This window comes from Lytechinus variegatus, chromosome 2, assembly GCF_018143015.1.
Source record: "Lytechinus variegatus isolate NC3 chromosome 2, Lvar_3.0, whole genome shotgun sequence".
Classification (NCBI taxonomy): Eukaryota; Metazoa; Echinodermata; class Echinoidea; order Temnopleuroida; family Toxopneustidae; genus Lytechinus; species Lytechinus variegatus.
Genome location: NC_054741.1, coordinates 77816626 through 77832042, shown reverse-complemented (window position 1 = coordinate 77832042; position 15417 = coordinate 77816626). Strand labels below are relative to the sequence as shown.

Here is a 15417-nt window from a genome sequence, read left to right as displayed (position 1 = left end):
AATTAAAATATTAAAATGAAGATAATGGGTTATCATACTTTGTGTGATCAGTTCAATTCAGATTGCGTTTACAGGTTATTTAACTAGAAATCGTGATCGATTGATATTACGGTAATCCTGCAGTGGAGTAACTGTAAGTGCAAACAATGCAAACAGAACAAAGTGGATGTGCCCATGCCCATGCTACTTGGATTATAATGTTTTGGGCCGATTCAAGCAAGAAAGTTTTGAGAAATCCTGCTCAGGTACTATTATTATTTGCATACTGACCAGGATTGTTTTGTGAAAAAAAGCGAAACTTTAAAATGTCAGAACTTTCTCATTTTACATCCGATTTTGATGAAATTTTCAGTGTTATACTGTTGGATATTTCTCTTTTTATTCGAATCAACTTTTTGTTGGGATGGACTTGTCCTTTAAAGAGAGGGCCCAGTACTCCTCACCAGTAAGGCAAATCAATCCATTGTCTTGGCCTTGTTGTAGTTGATGGACTAGTGTTAATTTAATTAGCCCAGAAAAACATACAGGCCTACATGCATCATAATTTGTATGTGTTTTTATAATCCCTCTCCCATCAAAATTAAGGTTGACATAAATATGTAGGCTAGTGCAAGTCTAGATGTGTAAGCAGTACTGGCATCCCAAACTTCATGACATGCAGATATTTGTTTCAGGGTTGTCGTGGGCTGCTCTTTATGTTAAAATACTCAGAACTTAGGTTGGAGTAAGTCAGATGACCTGTATGTCAGTAATTGCTGGTGTATAGCATATTGTATCATAATATTGATATTGTTTTTTATATAGTGCTTAACACAATGCAACAGCATATCTAATACCTCGGTCACGTTTGCTCTACGGCCGCCATATGGCAAGTCGAAAACAGCCGTTTTGTGCATTTTATTCAAACCACCTATATGCAGCTGGTACAAGAAATATTAAAACAGCGGTTTTTCGGCTGGCGGTATGGCCGACGTAGAGCAAATGTGACCGAGGTATAAATGCTACATAGATTTGAGTTATCATGACCCCAGTGTCCAGATTCTGGCTTGCCCACATGCTCTTTCACCACATCCTGGGGAGCATTCCAAACAGGAGTTTCCAAACTCAGTTGCTAATGCTAGACCTACTACATCTAGGAATTGAGCATTTTTACTGGGTAACCAAGATAGCACCAGGGTGGAGACTAGCAAGTGACAAGGGTGTGGCTCGACGCCTTGCCTAAGGATGTTATGCGGTAATGGGATTAGACCAGTTTGGCCCTTTATAAGATTTAGAGAGAAGAGGGAAGCTACTTTCCTCAAAGCCAAACATAGAGGGAGACTCACTAAAGTCACATCCCCCATCCTCTTTAGTAGCGGTCAACACACGCTTCATCATAATGTGATATGCACCATATGAGAACCGCGTGTTATTATTATTATCATCATTAATTGTTATTTCTATAATCATTACCATCATCAAATCGCCCTGCATGCGCAGACCATTATTGACACTTAACCCAACAAGGGGGTCTATAAGATGAGTCTAGCCAAATTTGTTGCGCCAATGCATGCCACACAACGCACTATTCCATTCAATCTCATCGTAGGTTTCAAATTCAGACTACTTTATAGTGTGTTTCAACAAATTGAGGGCTCTTGCCTACAAAATAGCAATATTTGATCTGAGATGTTGTTATGGAGGACTTTGAAAGGCGTGACTCTCATTTTGAATCCACGTAAGCTAGTCTGAAAAAAAGTTGGGCTATTAGACTTTGGCAATCCTAAAACTTGCATAACGATGTGAGTTCATATATGAATATAGCCTGCATCTGTTGCAATATTCTTCTGCCCCTGATTTTTATTTTACAATTAACCCAATAGGTCTGCAATGCTCTTTCAGTTCATCTTTCTATGCCCAGCTATTTTATCTCGGCATTACATTGTTCCTGTTCAGTGGCTTGTTGCTAGGATGTGATGTCATTCCCGCTGCTAGGGAGATGTGTACACAATACACTCTACCTGTGCACCTAGGCAAGTTTGAATCATGCTTGGTGGCACTCTTAAAAGCTTTGAAAAAAAAAAATCTGCTGTTTGCTTTCACATCGAATGAAGGTTATGGTCATGGAATATGAAGCAGCAGCATTATATCATTTGATTGCTGTTCGTTACTTGCTCTCTTTCATTCACATAAAACTCAGAGTCACTTAATGTACTAAGCACATTTACATGTTTGTAATCTTATTAAAAGAGCAAGGGATAGTAGAGGGAAGGAAAGAGAGATATTATCCCCTATCTCATACCTTTTGCTAATGCTAAACCTGCATGCTAGCTTATGAAAACGGTCAATTTAGGGTGTACTGTTTATAATATTAATAGCAGGCCAGCATTTCAATGTGTAAAAATGCAATATACATGTAGGCAATGCAACATGGTTTGAGCCTGGCCCACACTATTACCTCAGTCACTACGAGTCCAAACGGCTATTTTTGATTCGCCGTATGGGAAACGTGACTGAGGTATAAACGATCCGACTACAACACGATTTCAAACAAATCGCACTTTGTATATAAATATGAAAGTTCCAAGAAGTAAAATCATTTAATTTGAAGTTCAGGATAATGGAATATGAAAATTTTTAATGTTTGAAATATGTAATGAGTCTTTTTATTGTTTTTACTTTGTATACATGAACAATTCAGCCATTTGGCTGCGACTCATGTTTTTAATAAACCTTGAATTGAATTGAAAACCAGAATTCTACTTTGCTGCAAGCCTTGTGGTTTGAGTAAAGTCTAAATCGGCTTCAAGTTGCACCCAATGATGTTGTCGTTACGATTTGGAATAGAATTTGCTTTTATTCCTACAGGGTCGAGGCTCGAAATTTTGAGATTGATATTCATCCCACTATTCGTAACTTTGATGGTTTACAGGTTGAAAGATTTATTTCATATACTATTATAATTCATTTGAAAATCAGATAGCAACGGATCATGTAGTGTATGGAGGGCTTTACCCCACTTGCGTTACGTGCATTCATCTATCAACTGAGGTATCACTCTGTTTTGTGCGAAGTCAATGCAGGTACATCGTATGCCTTGCTCCAGTATGCATTTTCAATGGGGAGAGGCACATTTTGTACAAGATTTATGTGTCCTTGCGTTTGAAATCTTTCCATATCTTGGAAACAAAGGAATCAAATTAAAGCAAATACAGGAGTTTGCTTTATGCGTGCCCCCCTCCCCCGGTATATCTGCATATGAAATGAGCATAGTTACATCCCTTTGCCTCAGTATATGATTTAAATGAGAAAAATCAATTTTGTATGTGGTTTCCTTGCTTTGAAAAGATTTCCATATCTTACAATCTAATTGAAATCACAATTTATTACTTTGCCAGATAGATCTAAATAATAGGACTTTCATTTTGATTTTCTGCAAAAAATCTCAAAGTTGATATTTTGACCAACTGATTGACACATTGGTTCTGGTGAATGCAGACTATTATGTGGCCATTTGAATTAATTTACAAAAAAGTGAGAGGAATTCAAATGCAGTTTTAAGGGACTTTTTGGTATGGAATTTTTTTTTAAATCACTTTTATGCCAGTCATATATATATAAATATTTATTTCATAGTCAAATAGAGAAGTTACAATACACTCGTCATAAATTTTACTTATATTGTAATTAATTAATTTCTGCATGTATATTTGATGTACATGTGACAAAATGAATTTGTCATTTTAACTCTGGAATTTTATGAAAAAAAAATGATGTTGCCTTGAAATCTTCATGAGAGTTTTTATAAAGTTTCTATGATGTAGTAATCTTTGTAAGATATTGGAAAAGGAAATACTGCAAATAGAAATAGCTCCTTCCTAAAGCTATGCCAAAGAATCAAAGGTCGTTTTCAAATGTCAAATGTTCACTTTTAGCTTGTGGTTCATCTCATTTCATGGATTTTGGTAAAAATAGATAAGATCTTTCCTCATCGCAAAAGAATGCTATGGAATTGACATAACCTATAGCCAAATTCATTGATTGAAAATTGTGAAATTGTTGCTGCCAAGAAAATATATTTCATTTCTGATCAATTTCTTAAGTCATGCCTGACAGGATGATAACTTTTTTTTAAATCTCATTTCCTCTATACAAGAACCTTTATACTGTTGGAATTGAATGGAAAAAATGATGTCATCAGTGATGTCATATAATTTTTTATTGCTATTGATTTTTGAACAGGCCTTCTGTGTTGAATATTTTAGCATTTTGCTAGTTAACAGAAATCAATTCTTATCACATTGGAAAAGGTCACTGTAGTAACTAAGGCCCCGTTAGTGTCTTCTTTCTTAAACCAGTTTAAATGGGAAACGATCATAAGAGTCTTGGAAGCGATTTAAAGTGGTTTTTCAAACCAATTTGGAAATCCACCTCGCAATGGGGTTTTCAAGACCACTTTGCCTAGCTAAACACGTTTAAGCTTAGATGAGGACACAAAACACAACTGTTTTTCGGGAAACAATCTTTTGCGTTGAAGTATGAGAGTGTTTGCATGATGGGTGCTCTACTGGTATCAGTACACACTGTGTGTAGAATGCCTATACGCTGAAGTTATAGATTTGGTGTGAAACATGCGACCCCTCTGAGAGAATTCATATAACAAGATCGCTCCGCATGATGTGGCTTTGGAGATTATGATGAGAATGCTCAATACATATATCTCTATACGTACAATATTTGGACTATGAATCAATTACTAGGATTTTTAGAACAAAAGTATGGTCAATAAATGAATATTCACCAATACTCAAATTTAGAACAAAATAAGAAAGAAGCAAGATGTGCACCTTCCTGTAGGCCAATCCACAACTGATATACCATGGACCCTACGGATATACAGAGTGAAGAAATCTAAGCATAAAAAACCCAAACAGTTTCATTGCAATGTGGTTTGACTAAAAAAAAAGGGTGGATACAAATACAAAAAATAGCTTGAACGCTATCCGAGTGTAATGGTGCTGTGTTTTGTCTTGATCTGTGATTCATAATGGAAAATAGTGAAAACATTAGGATTATGAAAATCTTCCCTTGAGTAGCAGTTAGTTACATTAGAATATTTCTAGAACATAAATAGCAATTATTTACAAATTGTTGATTTTGTTCTCTCCAAAGAGAGCAATCTCCTCATTAAAAAAAAGTGTGTCAGGGAAGGGACCATTAAATGTCAAATATTCCCATGTTAGAGGGGAGCATTTCATGAACAGTTTTGTCAGTGATTTCCCATAAATCCTTGCAGCAAATTGGCTGAGAGCTATTTAGGGTGCGTTTATCCGCCACTTCTTTACCCTAGAATCATGATCAGAATCATAATTCACATGATTCTGCAGAATCACGATTGCGTTTAGTCAAAATTGAATATAATCATGATTAGAATCACAAACATGAAACACGAAAAAAGGGGCGTTTGGAAAGACGTTTTTGCTGAATCACGTACGAAAATGTTCGAATAAATGATATCGTGATTACAATCACGCTTCTATGACCTCACTGTTGTGTCAGGCTACTTACGGTTTGACTCTTGCCAAGCTCAAGGCGCTCTATGTGCTCACTTTATGTACATGATTATATATTATGCATGCATTTCTTGTCATGTTCAAGTTCTGTGTTGGTCTTCGAATCGTCCACTACTTTTGATTTTTTTGCTCATGTCTTCAACTTCAGGTTCTAGTAAATGAATTAACTGGACAGACAATGATCTCAGTTGTTGTTGGGTATACAGTATCAATTTTAAATTGGATTATTAAATTGGATGTACCGGTACACTGAAATTCACTTCCAAACATCATTTTGATGAATAGAAGCATATGGACCCTATATGATAGAAGTAAACAAAATGAGGTATAGACTGAATTCTGGAAGCAAAAGATTTTTCGAGAGCCGAAACACGTGCGAAAAACTTCCTCTGTCAACTGCGCACTAGATGCGCACTGTATTGGCCTGAATCTGAGAAGAAACAGCATTGGAATGAACGCTGATTCTGTGATATTGTGATTCATGTTTGTGTTTTGAATCATGATTCTGGCTTAGGGTCGCATAAATGCAGCCTTTGTCTGTGAAAAAACATTGACCAATTTTCTAATGCTTGCCAAGAATACTTATCATAGACATAGTATTACCTTCAAGCTAGTATAAGAAGCCCCAGCATTTTATTTTGAAAGAAAAGAATGCACATGCAAAGCAAAGTATTCCTATATATTCCCACTTTTTGTTGTGTAATAAGATATCAGTATTTAAAAGAGGGTTTATGTGTGATAATAGAAATACTAATTGGTTTTTTGTGTAGTGCTAATGTCGGTCAAATTTTGCATTATTGGAGCTCCACAACTAAAAATCATTCAAAAATGAATTTGAGTTTATTTTTTTTTCCAGTTAATGGAAATTAAATTTGTTTACATGTCAATGCAAAAATGTAGATAACTAACATAAAATAGATGAAAAATGGATGGAGAAGTATTGATTTAAAATTAAGAGTAGGTGCTGTAATAATGCATGTATAGCAGCACATTATGTTGTCCATGCATTAAACCTCTCCAGAAAGAGAAAAGATTTACATTGTCTGGCCAAGAGTCAGGAGAGTTATGTTAAAAAGCTCCTCTACTGGATTTTTGAATGCCTTTCCTTGACGTCATAGTATGTCTGAAATTCACACACGGTCACATATTTCCCCTGTCTCACTCGTACCGTTTGCATCTCCAGTGTATTTTACCATTTTCCCCCTGTCTACATTGAAATCAGCTTTACATGTGAAGATTATATGTAGAAATATATTTCCTAATTGCCAGAGTATAGCTAAGCCCCGGTTTAGATTATTGTGTTCTCTGTTGGTATGATGTTCACATACTGAAAATATCATGATTTAATTCCTTTGCTGTCCTTGATTAATTGTCTTAATATGTAGATTTCAAAGTGAATTCCTGCCAGGTGTTGATCGAACTTTTATCCTGCCTACTCTGTAGTATGAAGCAATTCAATTTGTAGTTGAGGACTTTAAATGGGTTCTAATTTAATATACATGTATTTCTATCATACTTTTGATTTACCTGTGGGTTAATTCTCTCTCTCTCTCTCTCTCCCTCCCTCTCTTCACTTCATTTTGGCTTTTATGGTGCTTTTACTTTTATTTAGATTTTGAAGTTTTATTTCATTATCCATTTTGTGCTGCACCAAGGAGATATCACCTCTAAGGTCCTTGGCTGCACTCTACCCGTGTGTATGTTCAATTCCTTGCAGGAATATCTATTCCTTGAAATGATTTTGTAACCAAATGGTGGTTATGCATTCATGTGCGAACATTCAGCCAGTGTGAAATTGTAGGTTATTTTGCTCTGATTAATTCATTAAAAATTATTTAGTTTACATTCTGAATAGAAAATTATATCTGAGCTTAAGCTATGATTTTTATATCATGACCTGATTTACTACTTTTTCATTAAAAGTGAAGACTTGTGAAAAAAGGAGATTTTGTGGAATTACAAAATGTAGTGCCGAGTTGTTGTTGTTGCTGTAGTTGTTATTTTATTATTATTATATGGTTATTTAAAAAACAGTAAAATTATTTCTGCTGAGATTTGTCGGATGATTTAAACTTTAGGAAGGAATGATCAAGTCTATACTGCTGCAGTTATTTTTGTGCATTTGTCTATAGATCTATTCTGCGATCTCTCTGCTTTTCTATTTGCTGCTATGAAAGCTTCCATGTAGTTTGAGATTGAAATGGTTTCAACTGGAAGGTCATAATCGTTGAATTCCAAGGACCAGTGGGTGGTTAATCCGGCCCTGGTGTGGGATATCTTTGCAAAGAACCTAAATACTGAACATAACTCGGTTTTACTTTTCACTAACTTAATGTCTCTGCTTGAATCCAGTGCATTTTTATTAGAACATGGTTGCTGTGTTCTGCTTGTGTCTCATTTCTAAGGATAATTTCAGCATTGGTATAATATAATTGTTGCCCTTTGTGAAGTGTTTATGAGGTTTTATTTCTCTGCGTTATTCCGCAGCTTGATACTGTTTCACACAAAGGGTATCATTAATTTTTGCAAGGTTCAGAGCATCAAATTTCAAATTTATTATGAGGTAACCCCCCCAAAAAAAAATTGTAAAGAATTTAAGGGGTTGGTTTAATAAAGGTTTGATTTGCTAAATTTATAGTTTAATGCCTTTATTATCTTTTCACGGAGATGAATAAAGGTCACTTTTCAATAAGTGCATTTTCTCTACAACTTTTCAATAAAGTTTTGTTGCATTCATTGTGTATGAAAATGAATGTTATATAGGTCTATATGATAAATAAAGCAAGAACTGCTTTTGAAGACTTTTTCTTTAAAATTCAATTTGAAAAATACTTTTACAAGACTGATATAGTAAAGCACCAGCTCCAACAGCATAAACTATAGAAAAGAGAATTTAAAGAAATATTTATTATCTTATATCCATCTACAGTTATAAATCATTAATATTTATTTATTTTGATATCATTAATATTTATTTATTTTGATATTGTAATAAATCAGTGTTGTAACCATCACTCATTACAATATCAAAATAAATAAATATTAATGATTTATAACTGTAGATGGATATTAGTTAACTTGATAAGAACTATTTCTCATGAACCATTTTAATGAACCACTCAAATATAGAATAATATCCTTCAATGTTATGCTGGTAGGCATACATGCCATGTTGAATTTGGATGAGATTTTTGATGACTTGCCATTCCTTACAGCATTTAGTAGTAAAAACAATTTCAGTCTTTTATCCATGTCTTTGATACTTTTTGTTCTCTGTACTATAAATACATAAGTATTCACCTTTTCCTTCTCATCTAATTAATTTCAATATTCTACTTTCTAGTGACCCGATTTCATTAAATTCTACATTGAATTCTATTTGATAAAGCTGGGGGGGGGGGGGGGGTCTGCGTTCCAATTGCACAATTATCTCCTTCAAATCCTCTCACCTCATATTTGAGATCGCTCATGGATTCAAAGTCTCAATTCCCATTGGTCAATCTAATTTTAGAATCTGTTGCCTATTTTTGGCCTTTTGTTTTCAATCCTTTTTTTACCTCGTCTGAAATTGATCCTGTGCTGCTGAATTGAAGATTATATATTGCACTGACTGAGATCAGTAATTAGAAGCTTTCTTAATATGCAATATTAGTGAAAAGTGATAAACTAAATTTTCTTTCTTTTTTACCCTTCCATTCCTTCTTTCTTTTTCTCTTTCTTAATTTCTTTCTTCCCCCTCTCTCTATCGTGCTCTCTTGTGTTTATCTATCCCTCAATCTCTCTCTCCTTTCTCCCCTTCACTGTCTCTACGTCTTTCTCCGTAAATATCTAATTGGTAGTAACCAAACACTAGGATACTGTAGTAGTTAGGTATGTCAAGGTAATAGATTATTGCAGAGTACTTAATATCAATTAATTGATGAGTGTGTGCATGTATCCCCCTGAAAATGCACAAGTCATCACTTTATAAATAGCACTTAGATTGAAATGTACAATGTTGGTTTTAGCATTTGAATCTGCATTTTACGATGGCAGTTTTATGAGGAAGTATTGTGCATCAGAGGATACTAAAGGCAGAACTGTGAATGGTAATAAAGATAACTAGAATTTTAATTCGTCATGAGGACGAATTAGGTGATCTGTCTCTGATTTCATGATCGGGAAGACAATTAGCATGCTTATTGGGATCAATACGATAATCATTATGAAAACTGAACGTCTCTTACGAAAAGAACGTGTTGAATACCCTTGAAAAAGAGGGAAATGAAAAAGTTGTGTGAAAAAGTGTAGGTCATACACATTGTACATGTACATATTGTACATTATTTAACAGGATTTTAATCTCTTTTATTGTCCAATGTTTTATTTTATATACATTGTAAAGGTCATAAAGGACCATTTGTGAAATGTTGAAAAGAAAAAAAAATTCTCATGTTCACCCCTGCCCCCTGGGCTCGAACTCTCGACCCTGAGGACGCAAGACTGATTCCTTACCCATTGAGCTACACACTTCCCATAGACTTTACACATAAGCAAAACAAGAGGATCTCAAATCCAATTTTGCAAGTGAAATACGGGCATGATCCTGGCATCTGATCGGAAAACAAAGACCACACTCGCAATAGCTTACAATCTCAGCTACAACATACTTCAAGCTCAGAGAAAATCGACAAACAGAAATGGAGATATGGCTCGCAAAATAGAGGATTGTAAAATCCAGTTTTGAGAAAGTCATTTCCCATAGAGATTGCACACAAAATGAGCGAAAATGACATGCCTGTATAACTTGCCATTTTTCATGATGATCCATTCTTTTAAAAGTGAATAAAGCCATCTAATTAGAAAGAGTTTGTCCTCAGCTACAACATATTGCAAACTGAACGAAAATTGACCAGTATTTACAGAGTCAAATTTGCATAATTATGATGACGTCATAAGTAGCAAAATGGGAATTTTGAGTTCCGACGCCATTTTGATGATGTCATGATAAAATTTCGGGTCAAATGTGACATAAAATCATATCTCCCATCCATACTCTATTCGAATATGAAAAAAAATTGGGGGTCAACGGACTACCTGAAGAGCTATAATGAATTTTGTATAGGCATGTTTTTGCACGTATATTGCCTATGGTTAGTGCGCACGCGTGCTGTAAACTTTGATGGAGGCTAATTCCGTTATTACTTGTCGTAGAAGGTTGATCAAGGTATCAAATTACTCAGAATTATATTATGGATGCATTGATAAGAAAAAAATGGCGATCCTATGTTGTATAGTGCCGTTACGCATGCGCAAATTTTTGAAATGCTTTAGAATGACCCGATTTGTACTCTGTTTTGGTCAAAAAGTGATTTTGAGCATTTTTAAAATTTTGACGCGCGCATACGGGCACGTCGTGACCTTTACATGACCTTTGATGACATGGACAGTTCACCCTTGACCTGAAGTTAATGTGATGTAAATATTGTTATTTTTTGATAATTGATAATGAAGATATGATTGATAATGTGATTTTACAAAATGGCGTCTAGATGACCTTTTGACCTTGAACTTGTTTTATACACATCACATGATAAGTCCCCATATCTGATAATATTTTGAAGATTATTGATAATGTAGATTTTAAGATTTTGTGCTCACAAGAAAAGGGCGGAAAATAAAGAAATAAATAAAAAAGAAAATTCGTACGAAATCAAAAGTTGATCTGTCGATTGACAGATCACCTAATAATGTGTATGCAGGTTTTAATGGATGGATTTATCAAAGGTCTCTATCATTTCTTTCCTGAAATTGCATGATTTATATACAAAAAAAAATCTTGTTTACTGGTTAAAAAGAGAATGGATGGATTCACACTCGACGAGTGCCATAGATTCTTGATTCAATTAACATTATGAAGAATGGCATAATATCTCACTGACAATCAGATTTATGCATTTAAACACTTGCATCCTTTTACCAAGCCACGTTAGACAACCTCACATACAATACTCGTGAACAATTCAAACCTTAAGGGATTGATGCTATCCATGGCTTTCAACAGAAATGCAGGACTATAGCCTGAGTAGTTTATTAAAAGGAGAAGTGGTAATAGGATGGGATAGAGAGGGGGGGGGGTAGAGTAGGAGCCTGTGACAGCCATGTTCATTACTTAATAGCCTAAGGATAAATTATACAGAGGTCGATGTTTGGTGAGCGTTGAGAGGAAAATTTGCTAATTGTGTTGTAACGAGTTGTTACTTACAGATGCTATACATGAAAGAGATAGTGTGCGTATATTGCCTCGGAGAAGAACTGTGTTTAGTTGATAACTGCAATGGGAGTAGTATGTGTGTATGATCCACAGTTATAAAATTATAAACCATACACCTTTTTTGGAAAAAAAATTGATTTTGCTATGGATAGTTATTATAAAACCTTTTATTATTTACTTTTTTAGATGAAAATTGTGTTAATATTGCAAGTGCTGGATTTTCAGCCTTTATTTTGACATGCACATGTGTATGTGCATGTACATTATATTGGATGTATTATATATGCTCTGTTCTCATCTACTCTCTTAAACCAGTTTAGCGGAAACTGGTTTCATGTGAAATGAGCGGCCTTTGAAGCAGTCTTAATTGATCTAGGGAACCATTTTGGAAATCCACCTCTTGATGTGGTTTTCAAGACCGCTTTTCCTTGTTAAACTGGTGTAAGCACAAATGAGGAATCAACTGGTCTTCAGGAAGTGATCTTTTTCAGGAAGTGGTATAGCTGTGTGCATGTTGGGTGTGTTATCTAGTACACATGTTACAATGTGTGTATCCTGAATACTGCCCCTGCATGTACTACAAATAAGAAATTGGGCCTCAAATTCTTGGGAGGTGTTTTCCCTTAACTCTGTTTCATTCTGCTTAAGCTTAAGATTTATCCTAATCATTTGACCCATCGAGAGCATTCCCATAGCAACAAGATCAGCCAGTTCGGGAGAATGCTCACAAAGCGGTCTTTAAAATTGCTGAACAAGAGTTTCGATAAAAACAGGGCCTGATTGATATCTTGGGGGGGGGGGGGGAGTTGGGATGGAGCTATGTTAGATTGCATATTGTTCAAATAACTTTTAATATTATTCAATTTGCACTAAATGTACAGTGTCCATGAGAGTTCATGTTCCTCTGCCTGACCAAAATAGGGATGGGAATAAAAGGATGTATACATCCTAACACCCTTAATATGCCAGCAAAGTAACACACTACAAATTAGATATAAGAACAATGTATAAACAAATTTTCAAGATTTTCAAGAATGTCGAAAGATGTTATAAATACACAATTGATGTAGTCGTCTGATGCATATGTACTAATGTTTTTTCTCTGTTACTACTGATTCATGTGAAATAACCATGCACCTTTTCAAAGTAACTTTTATATTTGCATTTACAAATCAGCAAATAATTTGTAAAATGTTGAACTCAAGAAATTATTTCCAGTTTATTTCTGAAGAACACCCGATCATTAATCAGAATACTTTTCTCCACATCCAACCTTTTTTGACCTTTGATATTTCATGAGAAAAAACAACATTCTGGCTTGCAAAAGAAAGATATTATCACTGCCTTTTGTTAGCAATGGCTCAGTATTTCTGACTGTAGGTTCAAGGTTTGTTATAATTCCTTTTGAGTGTTATCAGATATAAATTCAAATGTAATGTTATGTCATTATGCATAGTCGAGAAAGGTATGCTACATTTTAAACAAAAAAATTGGAAGGTTTAAAAATGTGTCATATAGCCTGAATTTTCTCAAGGAAATCATTGAAAATTTCATCTTTAGTTTAGTGGAGCACCTCTTAAGACATTATTTTGAATCTGTTTACTTTGCGTGTTATTAAACTCTTCTTTGTAAAATGTTTTCCTTTTTACTTCAATAAAACACCATTATGTAGAAAAATGACCTTGAAGTTTTGAAATAAAGTACCTAAAAAAGCATAATGTAACCATGAACAAAACATATGCCTCGTGTAAAAAGTCATCAGATAATGATATTCCAAAATAACTAAAATATATCTTATCACAGAGGTTCTTTGCCTCTTATTGACATGTTAACATCTACTGTAGATAGCCCTTGTTATACCTGTATGGGCACTGTTTCACAAGATGGTTATGGATATTTAATGGTAGCTTCCTTGGAACCCTGGTTCTGATTGGCTGGTAAGCCCTGTTACCATGGTACAGGTAGTTATCATTGGATTGTAACTTTTGTGGAATAGGGCCTAAAAAAACAGTTGAACCTGAATTCACCTGTGGGTTGCTGGAGACCTTCCCTTTATGATGTCATTCGATATAAAAATGTTCTTTAGAAGATTTCATGTATATGTCACAAGAATAAAACTTTCTTCAAACTGACCAATGGAATATCATCAGAAATAAAATAATACATATGAACTTGGTCGGTCTGGAGTACATGTAGGTTTAGTCGATGTGACTGAGCCATAATTCTAGATTTAGATTTAAATCTCCATATGATTTATTTTCATTCTTCAAATCCTTAAGATACAAATCTAATTCAAGTTGTTCACTATTCACATTTGATATTGATGTATTTTGAATCCATATGATTTTGAGTGTACTATGAAAAAAAAGAAAAGAAAAGAAATGTAGAAAACTTATTTGTGTGTGTGGAGGGGGTGTAGAAATAATCAATTTATTGATTAGTGAAAATAAACCTTACTGTGTATCTTTATATTCTTGAAATTTAATGTTATTTACCATATGATCAAAAATGATAAAAAATTAATTGAAAAAGCAAGAGAGGGAGGGAGATAGGTAGTGGGAGAAAGAGGTGAGAATGTGTGTTTTCTGTATTTTGATTGTTGAAATACATTCATATTGAAACTTTTTTATTCAAATTTATTCACTGTGATACATGGTAGTCATAATTCAAGATATTGGCATTTTTTTTCGGAATTCATAGGTAAAATGTTCATATTGTTTGTAGATCATGCCAGATCAAATTTATGGCATTGTGTTATATTGTAAATTTGCATAAATGCATTTCATTACACACAATTCAATGTCTGACGAGTTATACACTCCCTCCATTCTTTATTATTTTCTTTTTTGTCTTGTCTTTTTGCAGATCAAAGATTATGAAAAACTTGACACCCTTGATGAAAGGCTAGAAGAAGCGCGAAGAATCTTCGATAACTACATAATGAAAGAAGTCTTATCATGTACACATGTAAGTATTATCCGTCACTCTCCTGGCAGGAAGTACAATCTTAATCATGATTTCAGTCAGGTATTTCTTAGACTTTCAGATAAGATTGTAATGTTTTCAATGATAAAAAGTAATGATACGTAATGAAATTGTGTAAACTCATAGAGCAAAATATTTAAAATGACTAGATGAAAGGCCAAGTGGCTTCAATCACTATCTTTGTCATATTTGTTTAGTAATAGTCTTTTTGTCTTGCCCACCAGAGGTGAAGCTGAGACTTAGGGATCCAAATGTTGTCCGTCCGTCACAAACATTATGACACATAACTCCGCAACCGTAAGTCACTTTTCAACCAAACTTAAACGGGGACCTTCATGTTATCCTCCTCAGATTGCTAGAGCTCCTGTGAGTTATGTACTGACTGGGTTTACCCCTTAAATTGTTAGTGAACGGGGCAGCTAGAGGGCACTGGGTTCCGCATGATGATGGGCTGATGGATGGGTTGGGGTGAATGAACCAGATGTGAAATTATTATTCTTACATTGTACTTGCTCATGGTTCTTGTGAAGTATTTATGTAAATTTCTATAAAATCTAATTTTTCATTGTAAAAGAGAACTGTTGCTCGGCTAGCGCCATGAGCGTCTACTGACGGTGTGTGCGCTCT

The 15417-nt window shown here is 34.6% G+C and overlaps 1 protein-coding gene across 1 annotated transcript in view; it reads left to right on the top strand.

The window, feature by feature from the left end:
• The window catches only part of LOC121409142 (beta-adrenergic receptor kinase 2-like), a 106043-nt gene that overhangs the window by 28007 nt on the left and 62619 nt on the right, over positions 1–15417 (top strand). The window contains exon 4 of the mRNA XM_041600976.1: positions 14671–14772. Within this exon, the coding sequence (XP_041456910.1) occupies positions 14671–14772 (102 nt within the window). The remainder of the gene's footprint in view (positions 1–14670; positions 14773–15417) is intronic.